The following is a 22,469-nucleotide window of genomic DNA, read 5'->3' as shown; positions in this document are numbered from 1 at the left end:
AAATTACTTTCAGTGTAAAGTGTCATCCTTTGTTTTGAAAATTTAATTTTTATTCATTTTAACATAAAGATGAGTCAGTGCAGTAAAGCAGAATGACCAAATCAATGCTACCATTTGTTCAAATTAAATATTACTATTACTATTTTTTCTTTTCCTTACCGTAAATATAAATAGTTGTAGAGACAAAAGAGCCTAACAAATTCTTAAAACCTAAGTTTTTGAATTAATCTAAAATTTTCTTCCAGCTTCATGCATGTGTGCCTACATATTTTTAGAGTGGAACCAATAAATTCAATTTTCCGCTTTTCCATCTATTATATCTGCTCCTTTGCCCACCTTATTTTTTTATACTGACTTTTGCTCCCTATTTACCTTTTTTTTTTCTCTCTGATGACATTTCTGCTACCACAAAGAATCTCAAAAAATTATCGGCTATTTTTAACTTCAGAATAATGGGACTCTTGTTATAATATCCTTTTAAGAGGAAGATGAGGAAATGTATTTGTAAATCATTCAGTAAAAGTTTCTTTTTCTTCTGGAATTAACAGTGGCATTTTCTGCAAATTGTGGAACATTCCACTTGTCACAGCCTCTATGCTAAGCTCAGGAAAAGGGGAATTCCTGAATTGGGAAAAATCTGATGCAAAAAATGTCTCTAGTATTTTGAAATACTTCCAGGTTGCTTGTAGCTAGATGCAGACAGCCACATTCTAGAACATTTCTTGGAATGAGTAATGACTTGGTATAGGAAAACAAAGAACCCAAACTTGGGGCTGTTCTGTCCAGTGGAATGGCTGGTCATTTTACCCTAAAGTTTTTCCTCAGTAGTTAATTAAAGATAGAAATAAATTATGACTTGGCCTAGAAAGAGCTTTCCTTAAAATGGGGCCAACTAAAATATCCTAAGAACAATACTATCTTCTGAACCCCTGAAATCTGGCTTCACTTTTGTGTTGTTAAAAATAGGAATACATGAATTTTCTACTTTTTATCTGGAAGTTTTCAATTGTCTTGATGTAGATTCAGTCATCAATGAAATATCCATTACTTCATTTGTTAATATGGACAGCAAAATAACAGTTTGAAATACTTGGGGTTGAGAGTTCTAACTTTGGATGTAGGATCTGTGCTTCAATCTACCTCACTTCAGTTTTCTTGTGGGGGAAATAAAGGTCAGACATGGTAAATGGCACTCCAAGTCGTAGCCAGGGAATGAAGAGGGACCAAAACAAACACGAGAAGGGAAAGTGCTTTGGCATGATCACATTCTCCACTACTACGAAAGGTCTGGAATAGTGGTAATAATAACCATCAGTGATGCTCGTGATTAAACAAAACACCCCAGTAAATACTACCTTTGGTGGAATGTCTTCTTCCTGTCGTAACCAAGAGCTTCGGTCAAACTTTTCAATGCGAGTGGGGAGAGGAGGGTTTTCAGAGGTGGGATCTGAGTTCTGGCGTGGCATCTCCACGCGGTGAGAGGTCACGTTCAGAGCCTCCTGAAACCCAGAGAGGCCCTTTGTGGGCTGCTCGTGCACTGACTGGGAGGCGGTCAAGGCAGGTCCCTGGGATTTTACAGCTACCAGATGTGGGATCTAAGCATCGAAACAACATGAAAACAGCACGATTAGAAGAAAAGGCAGATCAGCCAGTACCTCAGTCAGCTGAAGGAAAAAAAAAAAAAGTTCAAGGGCACAAAAATTGGACTATAGAGAGTCTATCACAACTATATATAGCATGTTTTTTAGCAGCTCTTCAAAATTTTCCATTGGAACGATACGTAGGGCTGGCACAAAGTTAAATGATTTGCTTGGGAATGCTAAGTCAGTGGAGTAAGTGAAGAAGTAACAATAACGGCCGGGCGCGGTGGCTCAAGCCTGTAATCCCAGCACTTTGGGAGGCCGAGATGGGCGAATCACGAGGTCAGGAAATCGAGACCATCCTGGCTAACACGGCGAAACCCCGTCTCTACTAAAAAATACAAAAAACTAGCCGGGCGAGGTGGTGGGCGCCTGTAGTCCCAGCTACTCGGGAGGCTGAGGCAGGAGAATGGCATAAACTCGGGAGGCAGAGCTTGCAGTGAGCTGAGATCCGGCCACTGCACTCCAGCCTGGGCGACAGAGCGAGACTCCGTCTCAAAAATAAATAAATAAATAAATAAAATAAAAAATAATAAAAAATAATAAAAAAAAGAAATAACAATAACTACTGTATATTTAGTGAATATTAACTGACCAGCAATGCAATATATTTTATAAGCACTTCTCTGCTAATATTATGAACTTCCTCCTTTAAAACCCCTAACTTTTACGTTCAGAGAGTATTGCTTTGTAAAACAAAAACTGCTCTAAATATCTTACTTGTTACGAACTCACTGAGTCCATCCTGAGGTGGATACAATCATTTCCCTCATTTTACACCCGAGCAATGTAAGGTGTAGAGAGGTTAAGTAATACCCTAGATTGCACAGATAACACCTGCTGGAGCATGGACTGGAACCCAGGCATTCTACACTCCTAGCCCATAAACCTAACCTCTATGATATTCTACTTTCTGCTGTGCTGACTCTTACCATCTATGCTGTCATATTATCTCTTGACACCAGGATGTAACTTTTTGAGTTAAGTATCCCAACTGGCCCAACTGGGCATGTGGTGATACTGTTCACGCAGGGAAGACAGGCAGTCTTTCAGCGAAACTGTGGCTCTTAAAGACAAATCATTAAAATCCAGAGTGCAGGGCACCACTTTGGCATAGCACTTCTCACACCTCATAGTTAGTGCTTATTTAAGTGTGTCTCCTATTCATGAAGGTGAGCTCCCTGGAGACAGGAGCTATGTCTGTCATGCTCGGCATCATATCCCCTAGGCTAGCTCTGTGCCTGGCTTGGGGAAGGTGTCCTATAAATCCTGGTTGAGAAAACATCTAGAGTGCCTTCTAAATTAAACTGTTAATTCGACAAACATTAGTGTAATAACTCCTCTTCGGTTTGAAATTTAAGTCCTGGAATGTTATTAATGACAGCTCAGAGGAAATCCTCAAAGCCTAGTTTAGCTGAACATTAAGCTTCGACCAGAATAGAATCTACCGGATATATATTAATGTTAAATATCATTAAATATATTAAATAATAATATTAAAACAAAGCCCCTTTAAAAAAATATCTAGTATAAAACACAAACCCCCTTTAAAAGAGCCAAAAAAATAAAAAATAAAAAAAAAACACACCACACAACCCCCGAACTGAAGCGCCTGAAGAATGCGTAAGTGAATCAACTGTCACAAAATAGCTACATGTTCACTCTCTGGTTGTTCTCATAAAGTACATTTTCTCTCTCTTCTCCCCTTTAAAGGCCAAAGTACCTTCCAAGGTCAAAGTTAGGGGTTTTAAAAGAGGATATTTGTACATTAAAATAGAAATTCCTGTTAAAAAAAATGTATCTTTTTGAGGGTTAGGCATGAAGGAATTACATACAAATTAAAAACAGCCAAGAGGAAGATAGGCCAAGCTGACTGGCGCTGAAAAATCTTGGACTTTATTAAAGGCAAACTTAAAGAATACTTGATTTTATCACGACTCTTTTAAACTCCAGTTCAAACAGCATTACATATTTCAAAGGTGACCTTAAATTTTTCGTGGAAGTCTTAACACAGGTGGATGCCTGGAAGAAATTTAAGACATTTGGCAGAAGAAACTACATTATCTTTATTTTTCATGGAATTCCTTAATCTGTTTCACTTCATATTTCATTTTTAGCATATATAAAAGTCCCGTAGAACTTCCAGAAACTGCTTGGGCGCAGTGGCTCACCCCATGCCTGTAATCCCAGCACTTTGGGAGGCCGAGGCGGGCAGATCACAAGGTCAGGAGTTCAACCCCGTCTCTACTAAAAATACAAAAATTAGCCAGGCGTGGTGGCGGACGCCTGTGGTCCCAGCGACTTGGGAGGCTCAGGCAGAAGAATCACTTGAACCTGGGAGGCAGAGGTTGCAGTGAGCTGAGATTGGGCCACTGTACTCCAGACTGGGAGACAGACCAAGACTCAGTCTCAAAAAAAAAAAAAAAAAAACTTCCAGAAACCCCTTCCTTTCCTAAAAGTAGAGTAATCTTTTTTCTTTACCCTATAGTTTTAAATAATTGTTCTCAAACTCTAAAGTACATTAGAATCACTTAGAGGGCTTGTGAAATTACAGACTGCCAGGCCTCCGCCACTCCTAGAGTTGCTGATCAGCTGGTCTGAAGTGGGCCTCATAATCTGCATTTCTATCAAGTTCCTGGGTGATGGCTGATGCTGCTGGTCCAGTGATTACACTTTGAGAACCACTGCCTTAGAAGATGTAATTTTACTTAACCAAGTCTATTTAATTTTTTCAGTTTCAGGCTCATGCCAAAGTCCCAAGAAAACAAAAAATATATAATGTATACACATACACACACTTCAAAGTTTCTATGAACTCTAGGTTTGGTAATTGTAACTAAAAGAATGCTTGTTCTCACCTTGCAGAAACTCCTGTGGGTCTCCAGAGAGGCCAGTTTACACAGAAGTGAGTTTGTGGTTGACTCGAGTTTAAGGGTGATGCTTTTTTCTTTCTCACCTTTTCTTCTACTCTTCAAAATCAGTGGGGCCACCTATATTACTATAAATTCTATATTAAGGATAATAATTTGACGCTATGCCTGAATTCATGTTACAATTCCCTAGGCTTTTAATAGGTTTTCTTGTGCACCTTATAGGAATGCCTGATGGAATGGAGGCAAGACTGTACCTGGGGATCGACTGGTCTGAGCATGGGGGGTGTTCGAGCAGGTTGAACTCCACTAATGCTGAAGGACTCCGACCTTGGGGGCAGGTTGGGGTCAGATATCCTGTTGGCAACCTTGTGAGGCATGGCAGGGGAACTCTGCCGGTTGAGCCTTGACCGTTCTTCTACCTACAAGCCAAAAAAAAAGAAGACAGCCTCAAAGTATAGAAGTAGATTCACCTTCTAGTAAGGATTTTCTGTAGTCACCTGCACAGCCATTTGAATCCTCTGATTAAATGATTTTCAGAAGCCAAAACTCTATTTCTGTGCTGCATCAAGAATTTGCAAAGAGCAAACACTAGCAACAGCAACAACAACATAGAACACCCAAGCCATCACTCTTCCATTACTCATTATCTTGTGTTATTCAGTTAGCAGGGAATTCGAGACCTGCTAAGAGTTTATCTTGTATTGATTGTGATATTATCTTACTGATTGGTCACAATGCCATGGGGTCAGTGAGGAAGACAGTTTGCACTCTAGACAATCAAAGGGAATGGTAGCATGCATTTAGATGACTTGGGGAACAGAGAAAATTGCTTTGGGTTGCCTCATGGAACATGAGAGGAGGAACAAGAGGATGAAGCTGAGTGCATGCACCCTCCATTTCTTCACTGTCCTACTGATAGGCAAGTGGGTGTTCCAGGCTGCCTGCTTAATGAGCGTGGCCTGTTTCAAACAGACTTCCTGTGTCACTTTCTTTTTCTCTCTTTAGAGGTCTTTCTTTCCAGTTGTCTTTCCTGCTTCCTCAAATACACTGCCCCATCTCATTCTTTCATGCCCAGCTTGGACTCCACTGTCTTGCTCTCCCCTTTCTTCCTCTCCCCTTTCTTCCTCCCTGTTTCTACACATGTGGTGTTCATTCTTGCTTCTCCTCCTTTTCTCTTCCCCTCTAACCCTGTCTTCTCTCAGGCTATTTCATTTTCTTATCATTCCCTTTCTTCCAGAGTCTCTTTCAGCCCAAAGCAGATAACAGATCCCAAGTGCTTCATGGGAAATGCTCACAGAGCCGTGAATGTCCTTTTTAAACAGGTCATCATTACCTTTAGTACATATTTACAGCAGAAAGACTGCCTTGGAGGGCAATTTTAAAGAGAAACTTAGATAAACAAGGTGCACACTCGAAGATATGGCTTAAGATCTTAGACAACTTAAAGAAGTCTATGACTTTTCTTCCAGATCTACTGTGTCCTGACCTTTATTTCTTCAGGACCAGTTTGACTGTTGTGCTTCCCAAAGCCACCAGGACAATGCAACCATTCTCCCCACACTGATGGCCTTTACAGTGAGCCCTTAATTCTCTTCTGCTGACTCACTGAGCATTTTAAGAACCCACATGCAGGTGTTCAATATTCATGTCTGTGTGCATATTTTTTATGTAGCAGCTAAAAGTCTTTATTCATTTTACTGCCTGATTTGAAATAAAAACTTGAAAGAGTGATCTTCCCCCATCCTCCCTATCCCATTTTGAATCTTTCTAGAGGCAGACTCAATCAAATATACAAAGTAAGTCTGTTTTTAAACTCATATTAACCTCACATATTTTAACACAATAAGATAAGCTGCAGAATGAAAAACAGCCCTCTTGCCTCTACTGAGGAGTAATTTGAACATCGCTTCCCCCACCATGGCTGTGCAGGGTACATACAATTGGCTTTGGTTTTGAAATCCCAAGTCCCAGAAACTTACCACACACCAAGTAAAATTTGCTGCAAAAAGCCAGGAATATAAACCAGAACATGTATACTTTGTGTGTGCATGTGTGCAAAGTATTACATCAGCAATAATTATTTGGCTATTACATTGAGCAAAAGAACAAAGCCAGCTTTGAGATAAGACCACAAAGAAGAAAAAGTCCCACAAAGACAGCAGTAGATAAACTGTGATCAAGGCATGCAGTTTATCACTTTTCCAAATGCCAGACTCTTTGAAAGAAGGTTAGTATTTCTAGACCACCGGAATTGGTCAAATATTATCCATTTTCTTATTTTCAGGGCAGATCATTAATAGGTAAGTCATACATAAGCATCCTTCAGCGTCTGAATTCCCACTGTCCAAACCACTTGTCACCCAAAATTCAGGAACCAAATATATTCAGAGTGAGGAATACTTGTAATTATTATTTTTGGCTATAAAATACACTGATAGCTTTAAATATACATTAAGGGACAGAACATTAAAAACAATAGTAGAAAAGTTTGTCCCCAAAAACTCTATCTTGAGCAAAGAAACCATTTTTGAGATAAAGAATTCTTTTGGGAAGTGTCAGCAACAAGGCTCCAGTCTAAGCATCCCTGCTGCTAATAGGATCACAGGCCACATGGGGCTCTAAAGCTATCATTAGAAATGAACAGGGTAGAAACTAGGGTACTGGTTTTCAGTAGGCAATTAATGGATTTGATTAGATGTTGCTAATGTACTTCTAGTAAAAAATTTCTTATGCTTTATCAGCTTACATACTAAATTCTATCTAGTATATTTTAGTCTATACCATTCTAAAAACATATGGCATAAGTAATTGTTACACTTTGAAAATTATTTCAGGAAGGCTCCCATGTACTGAAATTTCCTGGGTTGAAGTTTGTCCAAAGAAAATTGAAAATCTAAGAAAAGGGTGTAATCATGAGGCATCTCATTATGTATTTTGTCTCAAGAAAACCTAGTCCTAAAGTCTTTAGGAAGATAATGCTGCCCAAGTGTCTTTACACTGCAGGATCACCTTAAGAATTGGAGCACAGGATCAAAATCAAACATTGGAAGTGGTACTTCTCCTAATAACACCTTCAGATGGACATAGAGAAAGCTGGATAGGGTATCTAGGCAGGCCCTTTTCATTATTTTCATACTAGACAAAGGCCTGTCCCCTGGTTTATCACAACTTATGTCTACTAATTGAACAGGAGATAAATATGTGAGACAAAAAAAAAAAAAAAAAAAAAAAAAGAAAGTCTCCCTCCAACCCCTCTCGCATCTAGAAGAAGGATACAAGTGATTAAAAATTGGGAACAACAAGATATATTTCGATGCCTGAGGATGTTCAAAAAAGTCTAGGAGCCAAGTTTCTGCTCCAACTGCCTGCTTCCAAGAAGACATAAAATGCCAAGAGCACCACTAAGAATGTGTTCCAGTACCATCAGGTATAGAGTGTCAAGGTGCTAGACTATAACAGCAAAAGATAGCTGTTATAAATGATTTCATAGTAGAAGGAATTATCAGAAATACAGAGAAGATTAGCACAGACTGATCAACTTCACTATAAAGGTATTTTTTTCTTATTAAAAAATCGTTTCAACATGAAAACTAAAATAACTTTGGAGAAGTTTGGATCACCTCTGCAAAAATGCTATATTATTTACTGTAGCATGATATATAGCGAAAAAAATAACTGTGGTCTCAGAAATAAAATTCTGCTCCAGACAGGTCTGTGTTGTCCACTGCATAGCACAGGAGTCATGTCTATGGCCTCTGGTATATATAAAGGCTATGCAAATATAGACAACTTAAAAATAAATTTGTTAATTACAGGATTTCCAAAACAATTTCAAAATAAATTTTTTAAAACATTATAAATAAAGAGAAACACTGTATCGATGTCAATTGTCAGATTGTTTTTTATATTTTAAAACAATTTGTAGGTTACAGTGTCTCACTTTACAATAATGAATGACATCTACTGAGAATATCAAAACAAATTTATAGAAGTAATTTTAAAACTGTTGACAGCAAATATATATTTACTATGTTATATGGGTGCATTCTAATAATATTTCATAATATGTAGAGTCCACAGGGTTTAGGAAGGTCTCAGAAGGCTTTACTGAAGAATTAGTACATGGTGAGTTCAACACAGTCATATGGGTATTCTTTTTTCCCCCAACTGGACAAAACACTTTGGTTTTTGTGTTTATTGGCAATGCTGGGGAAAGGGAAAGAAGCCAGTGAGTAACTTTTAAGTGCTCCTTAAATACTTTGACCCTGCACTCACTAGTCACATAAAGAGTTGAGTAATATAGTTGGGCAAAACCACATGGGCAGATGGTTACTGAGCAAGTTTGATGACACCCCTGCTCTGGGTCACCTCTGAGCACAGCAGAGACCCTCATTCATAAGGAATGTTTAAGATGCAATCTTGTCTGACTCTAAGGGCCTGAACTCTTTTCCCAGGTCAACTTCTTACCAATATTCCAGATAAAAGCATAGATCTCATTGTGAATGGAGCACATAACTCAAAAGTAATGAAGCAAAATCTTAGAAAGTTGATATAGGAAATAAAGAAGTGCTTATCTATCACCTGGGAGAGGTGGGTGAAGAGATAGGAGATGCAAGTGAATTGGTCATATGAAATCCAGACCAAAACGAGACAAAACATTTGTTCCTTGTGAGCTACAACAGTCTTGGAAACAAAATAGGAATACGTTGAATACGGTATTTCATTTGTATTTGTGTAGTATGCAACTTTAAATGGCACGTGCACATTCATTATTGCCCATGAGCTTCCCAATTGTGAGGCAGATGTGCAGATGAGGAAGCTGCATCTCAGGAAAGCAGGAGGCACACCCTAGGTCAGGCAGCCAGGAAGTGGAAGAAGTTGAACTCAGACTCCATACTATTTCCTTCCAGGTCTGTCCTATATTTAATCATAAGAGAGATACGCAGAAATGGAGGAAAGATATAAACTCTCGAAGTGGTTGTTTCAGAACTTTATATATAAACTAACTCATATAAAAGAAAAAAAAATCACTTTGGTGTAGAGCCAAGAAATCTGGATGGAGAAGGAGTTTTTATATACAGTGATTTCAAAGTCCAGTGAGCTAATGGAAATAAACAGATATTTTGGCTCTTAGCAGATTATTGTTTGCAAACAAACAAACACTCCAGTGACGGGCATATATCACAGAAAGAGAACATGATGGAGTGTTAAAAAAATTAAAATATAATCTCATGCAATACTCATGTAAACAAAGCATTCTTTCACTGCTGAGCTTTGGTACAATTTTTTTTTTTTAAGTATGTGGGATGGAAAGGCAAGGGGAGCCCCCACAGTTACTGCCAGGCCCAGAAAATCCCATGCCATTTAAGGAGCAGAAGAAAGAAAAACGAATCTCCATCATCCAAAAAGTGAGGAAGAAGACCTTCAAATTCTGCTGATGTTCAACAGAACATCGTACTGATATTTTCACAGTACATACCTGACTTCCATCCCAACTCAGAAATGGCAGATAATTTGAAAGCAGTGAGAATGCCCCCAAACTGTCTATTTATTTTTGTATTTATTTGAAACAGGGTCTCACTCTGTTGCCCAGACTGGAGCGCAGTGGTGCAATCATGACTCACTGCAGTCTCAACCTCCCAGGCTCAAGTCCCACCCTCAGCCTTTGGTATAGCTGGGACCACAGGCATGCAGCACCATGCCCAGCTAATTTTTATTGTTATTTGTAGAGACGAGGTTTCACTGTGTTGCTCTAACTACTCCTGGGTTCCAGAGATCCTCCTGCTTTTGCCTCCCAAAGTGCTGGGATTATAGATGTGAGCCACTGTGCCCGGCTCCAAGCTGTCTTTTTAATGCAGAGACATTCTTTTCTGGCTAAAATCTGAAAATCAAGGCCAATGTGACATCCAGGACAGAAAGAATACTCAGTAAAAGGAGTGAGGGAAGAGCTCAACAGGATTTGCAAATGATTGAGCATTTTCATTTGCTCTACAATATCCAACATATTAATCAGAAAGGTACTGAGAAATACAATGATCAATTGTGTTTTACAAAATGAAGAAACAAGAACACAGAGAACAAAGCAGTATAAGAGCATTACATTGCTGATGAAGGACTACCGATTTGGAATGAGGAAGAGGAGAAGCAGATGGAAAAGTAAGCAAAGCAGAAGAAAAAAAAAAACCTGATGAGAAGGCATACAGCTGAGTTAGAAAACAAATGCTGGAACAGATTACAGAAGAGGTTGCAATAGGTGGAAGACAGCTAGGTGATACCTTCAGTGGCACATGGGGCAAAATAGTCCAGACCTTACACAACAGGAGACGGTGGCATGGGCACAGAGGGTGCATTTGAAAAAAAGAAAATGGCATCCTTTTATTTTACCTCCAGAGGGTTTAACCCAGGTTTTCTTATAACTTGATAGTTAAGATACTGATAAGCTATGTTCATGTCTAAAGGTTTGAAACGTATATTACTACTTGGTCACTTTGAGCCCCTGCCTCCCTAATATGAAAAAAGACATCTGTAAATAATGCTTTACATAAAAGGTTCATACATTGCTGATGAGAAGCATTAAAAGATCAAGAATATAAAGATCCTCACACTCATTTTTATTCCTTTTTTAAGAAGTGGGTGTTAAAAATGATGACTCAAACCAAGGCAGACAATTATTTGTTCTTATTTGTACATCGATTGCTCCAGTCCTAAATTTAGCACTGTCACTCTCCTTCTATCAACTAAATGTTTCATCTTTCTTCTAAAACATGATCACTCACTCTAAGACTTGGGAACTGTTTCATGAACAGACAGTGGTTAGCTGGAAACTGGATTAAGTTAACCACACCCAGGAGTAGAGGACTAAATATGAAATCCCCAAAGAATGTTCCCATATATCTCTGGAAATGCATGAAGCCCAAAGGAAGCACACCACATGCCAGGAAGCCAGGGACCTTGGAAGATGTCATCCATCAGAGATGGCCCAGACTTATGGTGACTGGGAAACCTCACATCAGGAGTGCTTGATGACTCAGGCATGTTGTTTGCATGCTCAAATGCTGTGTTTCTTTTACTGCTAGGAGCCTGACCAGGAAGCATGAGGGAATTAAGAGGTCTAGAAAAGTGCCTTGATGACATCTGCAAAGATCTGCCCCCAGGAATCCCATATCTCCTGAAAGCTTGGGAGCTATGAACTAGTTCTGAATAGAGAGGACAGGCCAGTAAATTTAGTGATGAGGACAAATAGCAACTGGAAAACAATGAAGTCAAAGTAGACAAGTTCAAATCACAAGGTGCTGGGTAGAGGCTGAATGAAGGAAGTGAAAACTGCTCCATGCTTTTCCCCATCTTCTGGTACATTTGTGCATGAGGGAGCTGTCTAGGGGAAAGAAGAAATTCTGGAATGTGTTGCACAAAATCATGATCTTTTCCAATGGAATCTGTAGGTGTCCCTCTCCTAAACTCATGCCTGGGGCTGAGAACACTGAAAGCCAAGTGGTCATGCATCAAGGGGAGGTCGCTTAGTGATGCAGCATTTCTTACAAGAGTAGAAGCACTTGTAAAGATGCATGAGTTCATGCTCTTCCTTCCCCAAGCTCTACATTAATTTCTAAGGCCCTCCTGAATTATAGTAATGGACAACTCAGGGCTTGTCACTTTGGAGATGTTGGGAGAAGACATACAAATGACCTTAGATCCTAACTCTTGAGTTGGGCTACATCCTTGGGAGTGAGATTGCCTTGGAGATCTCACTATGGTCCTCAAGGCTTCCTGAGGCTTCAGTTGATCTTCTAAACCAAGTCTAATAGGGCAAGCTGGTCCATCTTTCTTCCATGGGTGATGCTCAAACAGGAGTCTTGATCTGGAATCATTAATTCCTGCAGGTGCTACTGCCATTAGCTTTGTAGAGTCTAGTTTTTCAGTTGTCTGAACACCTGCCATGGTCAGGAGCTGTGGGTCTGGCTTAGCTGAGGATTTCAACTTGGCATGGCTAGAAAATGGTTTAGCAGTAGAAGAAGGTGGTGCATCTCTGCCAGCCGAGAAGCATGTCAGCTGCTGCTTAGCAGCATACTGATTTTGCTTAGCTGGAAGAACAGGTGGATTATTAAGGGGTCGATGCTGTACCTGGGAGTAGGATCACAAAATTGAATTACTGATCTAACAGAAAGAGGCAGATGTTACAGACATAGCTATGTAAATATAGATCATGTTTACAGATATAAGGGAAAGTGATAAAAAATTCTTCATCACAAATCAAAACTATTTTTTCCACACACTTAAAGTTTTAAAAGAAAAAAGTTTTTTTCACAAAAAAATACATGATCACTATAAAGGATTTAAACAATATGTAAAAGTACAAAAAAGTTTTTAAAAATCCATTTTTTTTTTACTTTCTCCTCCCATAAACCACTATCATTAACATTAGGACAACATTATATCAAACGTTTTCTGTACATATGTCAGACAGGTTAGACAAATACAAAGAATTATTTTCAGAAAAATAGGATCTCATGTAAGAAATCTGTTTCTAGTAATATTGTATTCTAGATAACTTGAAAAAAGTGTGAGCTATCAATATATAAAAATTTTAGGTAAAAATACAAAATAACCCCAAAACATCCTTTTAAATGACTAGCTACGATCACCATAAAATAAAGGAAATCACTAGATGCCAGAAATAATGATTGAACTGAAAAGCAGCGTGTGACGCACATGACCTCACACAGTGACTCCCAGGAAAGGTTGCTGATTTGGTTGGAGTTATTTTGTTTGTTTGCTTTACCTGTCTGGCTATCACCCTTTTTTTCCCTCCCATCCAAGCAGTTTTTATTAAAATAGCTCAACATAGCGCTAAGTTCCTGAAAATTCTTTCTTAGTCTAGTAGTTAAGCAAATGAAGGAAGTATGGGTAGAAGAAACACGAATGACCTCTGATCCTAAAAGTGAATACCACCACCACAAGTCTGAGGTTAACTGTGCATCTGCTGGTAGTATCGTGGTGAACAAAGTTATGTTAGCGACAATGTTAATGATCAGTAACAGGGTCCAGGCATGGACAGGAACTGATTCTTCCTAGAATTCTATAAATCCTTAATCACATTATTCAAGAAAAAGGTCACTAAAAATCCTCATGCCACAAATTCAATTGGATGAGTATCAGAAAAAAGGTTTTTTCTATCTTCTGTTATTTCCTATAAAAGTCCATTGCAACCACAAAGATATACCAAAAAAACAAAACAAAACCCCACAAATGGAGGAAGGTATTTTGCCATTTCTCTACAGAAATGATGTTATGGTTCTTCCAAAAGCAAAGCATGTGTCTTATGATGAATTGTTTTCCAACTTTGCAGCACTGGGTTAACTCTCCACTTCTATCAGACAAACTCATTAGAGTCAAAAGCCTGGCCAACAGTGTGAGGCTACACTTGCTTACTTACCTCCTTGGCCCATGCTGGCTTCTCACTAGGACTCATTCCTTCTTTGTAATGGTACAGTGGCTTCTTCTCCACAGGCCTCTGCTCCTGCCGCTGATGCTGAAGGGAAACTAAGTAGTCTCTTTCTTGCTTTAGCTGCCTCTGCAGTCTTTCTGCTTGTCTCTGTTCTTCCAGTTGTTTGCGCTTATATTCCTGTCCAGATCAGGAAAGAGGAGCAAAGAAAAGGCCAAGTTATCACATAGAAATCATCGGCCAGTACCAGTTAAGTATGCAATGGAGGCAAAATAATGCTAAATAATGAAGGATCTTAATACTAACAGAATGACAGGAGGATGTCAGGATGTACCACAGAAATAAGCTACTTCCTTGTGTTAGTATCTACACAAGAATGTGTCATTTAATGAAAACGCTATTGCTTTAAAATGGCAATCCCTACTGAACCCCATCAACTACAAAATGACTTGTCCCTGATGAACTACACATGACAAAATGGCAATAATGAGGACATTTAAACCGTCAGCATACAACCCCTAGAAAAAGTCACCCACTTCCTGATCTAGTAATTAAACCACTCAAACATGTACAATTAAGTACAAAACTAAATAAGTAGCCAAAAGATAGTGCCTAAATCATCTTTCATTTAATAAAACTTGGACCTACAAAGGCCATTAGCAAGCTTATGTACAGGCTAAAAAATATCAGAATGCCATTAAATAAAAAGTTCAGTTTAAAAAAATACACCAAAAAGCCCATCTAGAGAGCAGTGCTTGTAATAATAAAAAAGTACTGTACTTCAAGTGGAAGCTGCATGAGCAAGGGACACAAACTGTTCCCATCATAAGGGTAAAGCTAATAGTCTGTAAATGAAATATGACTGTAGAGCTGGTGGGTTCTTATGGGAGAGGCGCATTTTGCTGTGATTGTATTGCAGCATGTTGCAAATGGCCTTAAAAATTACTCTGCAATAAACACAGTGGGTCTCAAAAGCAGTTTGTACTTATAATAAGGCTGGATTCGTACTCAAGTTTTAGAAATAAATGGAGTTAATAAAGAATGCATAACAACTGTATTAAATGTATTAGGACTCAGCAAAATCAATCAGAAAATGTATTAATTTTCTATGAGGTTTTTGAGGTCCCTGAGGCTTGGAAGATCCCCTCTTCCGCACTGGCATGTTCTAGAAGGACACACACACACACACACACACACACACACACACACACACTTGCAAGATGAACACAGAGCAGGTCAGCTGGCTCTTGGCTTTCCCATTACCAGAAGTAGAGCTTGTTCATGCAGTAGCTGCTGCTGCAAGATCTCTAACTGTCTCTGCTCCTCCTCTAACTGTCGCCTGATGTATTCCTGGAGAGGTAGGCAGCAGAGAATTCAGAGGAACAGAAAGAAAGAGAAATGAACCAGTAATTTCAAAGGTGACAAGAGCCGCTAAGTAAAGTATAGAAGGAAGGAGGGGAAAAATACCCAAATACCTCCTTACAAAGCAGGAAGAGTATGTCACGTGGAAGCAAATGCATTTCAGCATAATGAAAAGCACAAGCCCCTCTACCTGCAACAGCTGACTGAGATGGCTCAGCATTTTACTGCTACTGCTTGGTTTTAAGAAGCCCAGCTACATGTTAAAGCTTTTCATTCCAGGCTCCTCTCTTTATGGACTACCTGGAATTAACAATGCTATAAAGTTCAGAGGCTCCTGTGCAAGCAGCAGGGATAAGATAATTGTTGAATGCCATCGTGCACTGTCTATGTGATGGAACCATCCTGCCGAGTTTCACTGTGCTGTCAGAATGTGATTCTAGCAAAGACAGAGGGGCCTGCAGCAATAACTCAAAGTCATAAAGACCAGAGATGGCATGAGTAGAAAAGCTCTTCTGAAGCAGTGAAAGAGTGGGACTTGGCTGATTTTTCATGCTTCAGTGCTACCTTCAAATCAGATACCAAGGGTTGGGAAAATTGGAAGATCCGGGTATGTCAGGAAACTCTGGGTAGGAAGCAAGGCTGAATGAGTGGGCAATGCCAGGGCTATGCATTTGGCTTCTTGAATAGGTGAGCATAATTGCTTGAGGAAGAGTAAAAACGCATGTAAACTGAGCATTCCTCAGAAAAGGTGACCCACGCCCCAGAGACAACTGGTGCTGGGGTTCCCAGGGGGCCATCACTGGGGCTCCTGGTCCCAGCTGTACCTGTTCATGCTCTGCACGCCTTCTCTCCTCTTCCCGGCGCATCTGCTCCTCATAGTGCCGGCGCTGCTCCCTCTCCTGCTGCTTCCGCAGCTCCTTCTCTCGCCTTTGTTGCTGTGGGGCAACAGCAGACAACCATGAAGGCAACAGGCCCTGGTGGGGGTGTCAGGGAGCCAGCAGAAAAAGCTGTTGAGCCCCAGACATGAACTGTTAATGAGAGATGCCTAAATGCTTCAAGGCTCTTCTCTCCTGGGCTGTTGGGGGGTACACTGGCAGGGAGTGGGTGAGACAGAGATTTAGTGTCATGCTAACATCCTGCCATTTACCATGTAAGTGGACTCTCACCAAGAAGTTCCTGTTAAGTGTGTTCTCCCCATGGCTGGTGAGGGTTTTCAAGTCAGGGGTAGAAAACATCAATGCAAAACAGGTTATTTATTACATATCATCAAGCTGTTTATCAAATTACTTCACACTGCTTAAGTCATTCAATCTTTTTAACACCATGTAACACAAAAATTTCAGAGTATATAAAAATCAGAGGGGTGAAGTGACATATTCAAAGGCATACAGAATTGATGGCAGAGGATGCAACAGGATTTACTGACTCCCACCTAGTCGGCTACCTTTTCTCATATATCATGCTGCCTGTCTGTGTTTTCTGGAGTATTCATTATTAAGTGTCAATTTCAAGTTCTTGCTCGAATAAGACCCTTATGCTTGGGAGCCATCATCATCATCATCACCTCATACAATTACCATACCTCCAACAGTGGACAGTGTGATAAACAGCTTACATGCTTAATTTCATTTCTTCTTCACAAAAATAAGTAGATGTCATTATTATTCCCATTTGATCTGAGAAAACTGAGGTACGGAGATATTGAGTAATGGTTCAAGGTCACACCCAGTAAGTGGTGGAGCTTGATTTCAAAGCCAGACAATGTGAGTCCAGCATCTGAGCTCAGTCATTACAGAGAAGCCAGATGAGTGACACAAAGATCACAAAGTATCTGGCTCTTCATTATACTCTCAGGAAAGGAGAACATTTTAGAAGTCAGAACTAGGCCAAGCAGTTACGGGAGCCATTGGTTCTCAAGTAGGGGCAGTGCCATTACCCCTCGCTGAAGCATTTGCAACTATCTAAGGGCATGTGAAGAGTATTTTTGCTGGTTCCGATGACTGAGGAGCATGATTGGCATTTAGCATGAGAGGCTAATGATGCCAAACATCCTGCAATGCACAGGATTGTCACATATTACCAAGTGTTTTCTCATACATCATGGCATTAGTGTGCCTTTTGAGAGAGGCAGCTGGCCCTTTGTGTCAGATCCTTTACTGGCTTTGGGATTTCTTTTTCCTCATATATGAAGTTCAGAGGGGACATATCAGGGGGCCCATTCCCTTGTAACATTCTCAATAAGATTTCACTGCATGGCTCAGGAAACATGAGGTACCTACCCAGAGGAGAGTAAATTGTGACTGTCTCACACTGATAAGTTAGCTCTACACAACCAGGGAGACAGTTTTGTACACAAGTTCTGTGTGTCAGCCCCAGCTAAACCAACTACAGAGATTCAAAATGCCAAAGAAGCCCATGTGGAAGCCTTCCTGATGGAGCTCCTGCAGCAATTCTCTGGACCCGCTGTCTTCCAATAACCTCTGGGTCTTGGGAGATAAGATGCATCTCTTAAGACTCAGTTTCTGTCACTTCCAGATCAACAGTGATTTGTCCATCTTAGATTGCAGGCGAAGGAGAGCTATTGGAGGACTTCATGCAGCCAAATGACTTGATCAGACCTGCATTTTCAAAAGGCCTCCCCATCAGCCATGGAAAGGGGCAACACTAGAAACTGAAAAGCAGTGCAAGGCCATTCTGTGGATCTAGGCATAAAATGATAGGGCATCGATGATTTCAGCAAAGGCGGGATGAGAGTCCATGTTTGTAATCACTGCTGAGGATGGAGACACAGCCAGGAGGAATAAAGACTAACAACTATACAGGTTTCTGGTCATTCTAATAGGACTTCAGTGGACACCAATTTAGAAGCAGAAATTAGAATTGGGCCCAAATAAAATAGGCAGGATTTGGTGACGATAGGTTGTAAGAGGGCAGGTGAAGTTCCGGGCCAAGGGACAAACTGGACGATGGGATAGAGAAGAGCAGGAAAAGCAGGAACGGGGTGGGTACCAGCATGAGGCAAATCCCAGACATGCGAGTATTTGTTTTACAGAAAAATAGTATAGGAAGATGCGAGCTAGAAAACATCAGCATAGACACGGACTGAATAATTTGGATTACAGACCCAAAACAGAGACATTTCCAATACTCAACCAAAGTGAATCAGTGCCAGCACAGAGAATAAAATAATTATGTGTACAGATCTGGATCCTGGCAGGAAATAGCCCTAATTTAGCTAACATTTCAAGTTTCTTACTCCAACCATCCATCTCTTTCGTAAGGAAAGGAAAATAATCAAGCCCTTTGAAGAGTTAGCTGATTTTTATGTGAAGGATTTATACATTTTGAACCCCTTTGCCAGGAATCAATACTGGTTTACAATTACATGGCACTCAGGTTCCCGTGCAAGGTGTATACAGTATTGATTGCAACTCAAGAGTGTCTGGGCTTCCCAAGTACTCCGTAGTTTCTGCGAAAGACACTCAGAAGTAACTAATAATTAATAATGATCTCACTCGGATCAGCCGCCGCTAACACATGGAGGCATCTGCCAGGGCTTCAGTTCCTGTGGTGAGGCTGGAAAAATAAATCACTTTCCCAACTTTCTGAGGGCACCCTGCCAATTTCCAGCTGTTGTGTCTCAATGTTAATGCCATTCCTGAAAAAATGTTTGCTTTCTCTCCTCCTGTGCATGGGGCTGTTTGAGGGAGGGGATATATAAAAACATATCAGTGTAAGACCAAGTCCCTGGCCTCAGGCAGACACCTTTACAAAGCTTTGATGACTCTTGCTAGAAGCAGCTCTCTGAAGGCAAGGCCAGTGCCTGATTTCTGCTGTACCCCAACCCCTCACATGGAGGCCTGGCACCTGGCAGGTGCACCTAAGAGTTTGTTGAGGTGAACAGAGTAAGAAACTTGAGGAAAAGACAACACAGTATCCTCTTAAATTTCTTTGTAGAATTTTCCCTCCTATCAATACTGATGGCATGGCTATCTTTCCATACCTCATAGTATGGTCATTTGAGTATATCTTACCAACTTTGCAATCTAGATTGAAAGCTGTTTGTGGGCAAGATCTCTGTTCCACTTATTTTTATCTCCCGTTTTTTCCATGTCAGGCCAGCCACCAATGATATTTGTTGTGTTGAATACTGCAGATTGGATAAGTAATAGAAAAGGCAAAAGCCCTGCAGAGCTTTGTACCAGACCTTTGCTCTTTGATGCCCTTCTTAAGTAGCTCTTATTGGCTGGAACATTCTTTTATGTTGAGCACAGACATAACTGGAGAATGTTCTTCTAAAAAGAGTCACCTACAGTTGGCACTGGCATGTACCTGTTTGCCGTCTTAGAGAAAGGCATGAAAAATAAGGGAATAAGAGTCTAAGCTGGAAAAAAAGGGAAAGGGGAGAATCAAATAGCATTCCTAGATCTTATTCAAATTATGCATAATGAAGATAGTGGTCCTGCTATCAGTAAAGAATGGCTTAAACCAACTACTCTAAAACTGTTGGCAGATTCTCCACCTATATTGAACTGCCTAGAAGTATATTTTCATCCATGTCTTCTTGTAGGCATTGCCAAAAGTTATATTCCTTAAAATTGGACATTCAGTGGCTTCTTATAAGTTTCTTAATTTTTTTTCCTGGTGGGGAGATCATGGATAGAACCTACTGTTAAAGTTTTCCAGGCCCTAACAATTGTTGCCTTACTCTATGGAGTAGATAATCAGGGACTTCATGTCCCTTTTGTCTTCTGTTGATGTTCACCAAGGATAATTTCTTTCTGGGACAATTCTTTTTTATTTTTATTTTAAAATATTTAAAATTTCTTATTTTAAATATTAGAGAAAGGCATGAAATATTTAAAATTTCTTTTAAATATTTATGATTGATATGTAATAATTGGACATATTTATGGGGTACAATGTGATATCTAGATACATGTATAAATTATGTAATGATCAAGTCAGCATAATTAGCAGATCTACCATCTTAAACACATCATTTCTTTGTGATGAAAGTATTCAAAAACTTTTTATAGCTATTTTGAAATACGTAATACAATGTGAATTCTAGTCATCTTCTTATGCAATAGAACACCAGCACTTATTCCTCTCATCTATAGCTTTGCAGCCATTGACCGGTCTCTCACCACTGCCCCCTGCCAATCCTCTGGTAACCACTATTCTACTCTCTCCTATGAGAGCGACATCTGAGATTCCACCAGTGAGTGAGATCATATGGTATTCGTCTTTCTGTGCCTGGCATATTTCACTTAAAATAATGTCCTCCAGGTTCATCTACATTGCTGCAAACAACAGAATCTCACTCTTTTTTATGGTTGAATAGTACTTCATTGTATATAAGTACCACATTTTCTTTATTCACACATCCACTGATGGACACTTGAGTTCATTCCATATCTTGTCTATTGTGAATAGTGCTGCGATAAACAAAGCAGCACAGCTCTCTCTTGAACACACAGACTTCCCTTCCTCTCACTATACACTCAGTGGTGGGATTGCTGGATCTGGGGATCTACTGGGGGCAGTTTTGATCTTCCCTGTGAACTCTCCCCTCAGGCCACCTCTAGGTAGAGGCTGTGTGGATGCACTTTCAAGCATGTGAATTTGTTAGTTAATTTTAATTAGGGAATAGTAATTTTGTCCCCCCTGTTCAGGGGGCCCTCGAAGGTAATACATTTGTCCCAAATTGGCTATGTAGAATTTTCAGCTGTTTAAATTATTTGCAGAGAATGTCACCTCAACCCTTAAATTCTGAATTGTTATTAGAGGTCTAGTTGTAAGAAATAATCCTCATACATGTTCCTCACAAGGGCTGTGGAGTCAAGTCTTACCTTTTTTTTTTTCTTTCTCTTTAAATGCTCTTCTTAGATTACTTTAGATAAGAGAAAAGTGTGGACCTACACTAGGGTGTTCTAGCTCTCATAGAAGTGACTTTGGTGAATTGCAATGCCATCCAATTGCATTTTATGATGTGTTCAAAATAGCTGAATAAAGCTAACCACTGCATTTATGCCGGGAATATTGTCTCAGACATTGTTCATTGCACTACTTACTAGGCAAGTGTATAGTTTTCGGTGTGATCTCAGAAAGCTTGCCTGAGTAACTGATTTATGTGATGGACAACATGAATCTCAACCACTTCACATCTGTCTCTTTTCTCAGGTGTCAGGCCTCAGAGCAGATTAGTGACCACCCTGGGCAACAGCGCTGGATGCCACGTTGTGCAGGCATTCTGTGCACTGACCCCGCTCCTGCCTGCATCTTCTTTCTCTCTTCTACTTTATATTCCCTTCTACTTTGTCTCCTTGTTTATTTTACTTTTAATTGCTGTATTAATCTCTTTAAACCACCTTAAGTCCTCCTTGTGGAATGAGGAAAAGTCATGAAGAAGAATATAAGCCAAAAAAAAGGAGAAACAAACCTTGGCCCTGGTCCACCTTTTATATACATCACATTTCCCATTATATGGACTCAAGTGATATCCACATCTGAGAATTAATATCCTATAGCTGCAATGCAACGTGTCATTGGGAGAGAGGAGTAGGCAAGAGAGGCAACAGGGCTTATGGTTTGGAAACACTGAGACTAGATTCTGGTCCTGCACTGCCACCGATACAAACACTGAAGACCACATAGCAGCGCTCTGTAAATATGTGTCTGATGGCCGGGTGTGGTGGCGCACACCTGTAATTCCAGCACTTTGGGAGGCCAAGATGGGTGGATCACCTGAGGTCAGGAGTTCGAGACCAGCCTGACCAACATGGTGAAACCACATCTGTACTAAAAATACAAAAATTAGCCGGGTGTAATGGTGCGTGCCTGTAATCCCAGCTACTCGGGAGGCTGAGGCAGGAGAATTGCTTGAACCCGGGAGGTGGAGGTTGCAGTGAGCCGAGATCCTGCCACTGTATGAGATCATGCCTGGGTGACAGAGTGAGACTTCATCTCGAAAAAAAAAAAAAAAAGTGATGAATGAATGAATGTTGTTTGACCTTGAGTAAGTCACCTTCAGCTAAACTTTCAATGAGGGGGTAGATTAAGTAATCTTGCAAATCTATTCGTTCTAAGATCCTGAGCAAGGTTATGCTACATTGCAAAGCAAAAATCTAACCATTCAGAGTGAAACGA

General features: G+C 40.1%; 1 protein-coding gene across 6 annotated transcripts in view; it reads right to left on the bottom strand.

Annotated features, from left to right (window-relative positions):
- Positions 1 to 22,469, bottom strand: part of TNIK (TRAF2 and NCK interacting kinase) — a 402,893-nt gene that overhangs the window by 62,647 nt on the left and 317,777 nt on the right. For all 6 annotated transcript variants that reach the window (XM_030929436.1, XM_030929450.1, XM_010360215.2 and 3 more), the window contains 4 exons: positions 16,142 to 16,252; positions 13,947 to 14,135; positions 4,768 to 4,932; positions 1,356 to 1,595 (listed from right to left, as the gene is read on the bottom strand). In XM_030929436.1, the coding sequence (XP_030785296.1) occupies positions 1,356 to 1,595; positions 4,768 to 4,932; positions 13,947 to 14,135; positions 16,142 to 16,252 (705 nt within the window). The remainder of the gene's footprint in view (positions 1 to 1,355; positions 1,596 to 4,767; positions 4,933 to 13,946; positions 14,136 to 16,141; positions 16,253 to 22,469) is intronic.

This window comes from Rhinopithecus roxellana, chromosome 1, assembly GCF_007565055.1.
Source record: "Rhinopithecus roxellana isolate Shanxi Qingling chromosome 1, ASM756505v1, whole genome shotgun sequence".
NCBI classification, from domain to species: domain Eukaryota; kingdom Metazoa; phylum Chordata; class Mammalia; order Primates; family Cercopithecidae; genus Rhinopithecus; species Rhinopithecus roxellana.
Note: the sequence above shows the minus strand (reverse complement) of the source record. Positions and strands in the feature narration are given on the sequence as shown.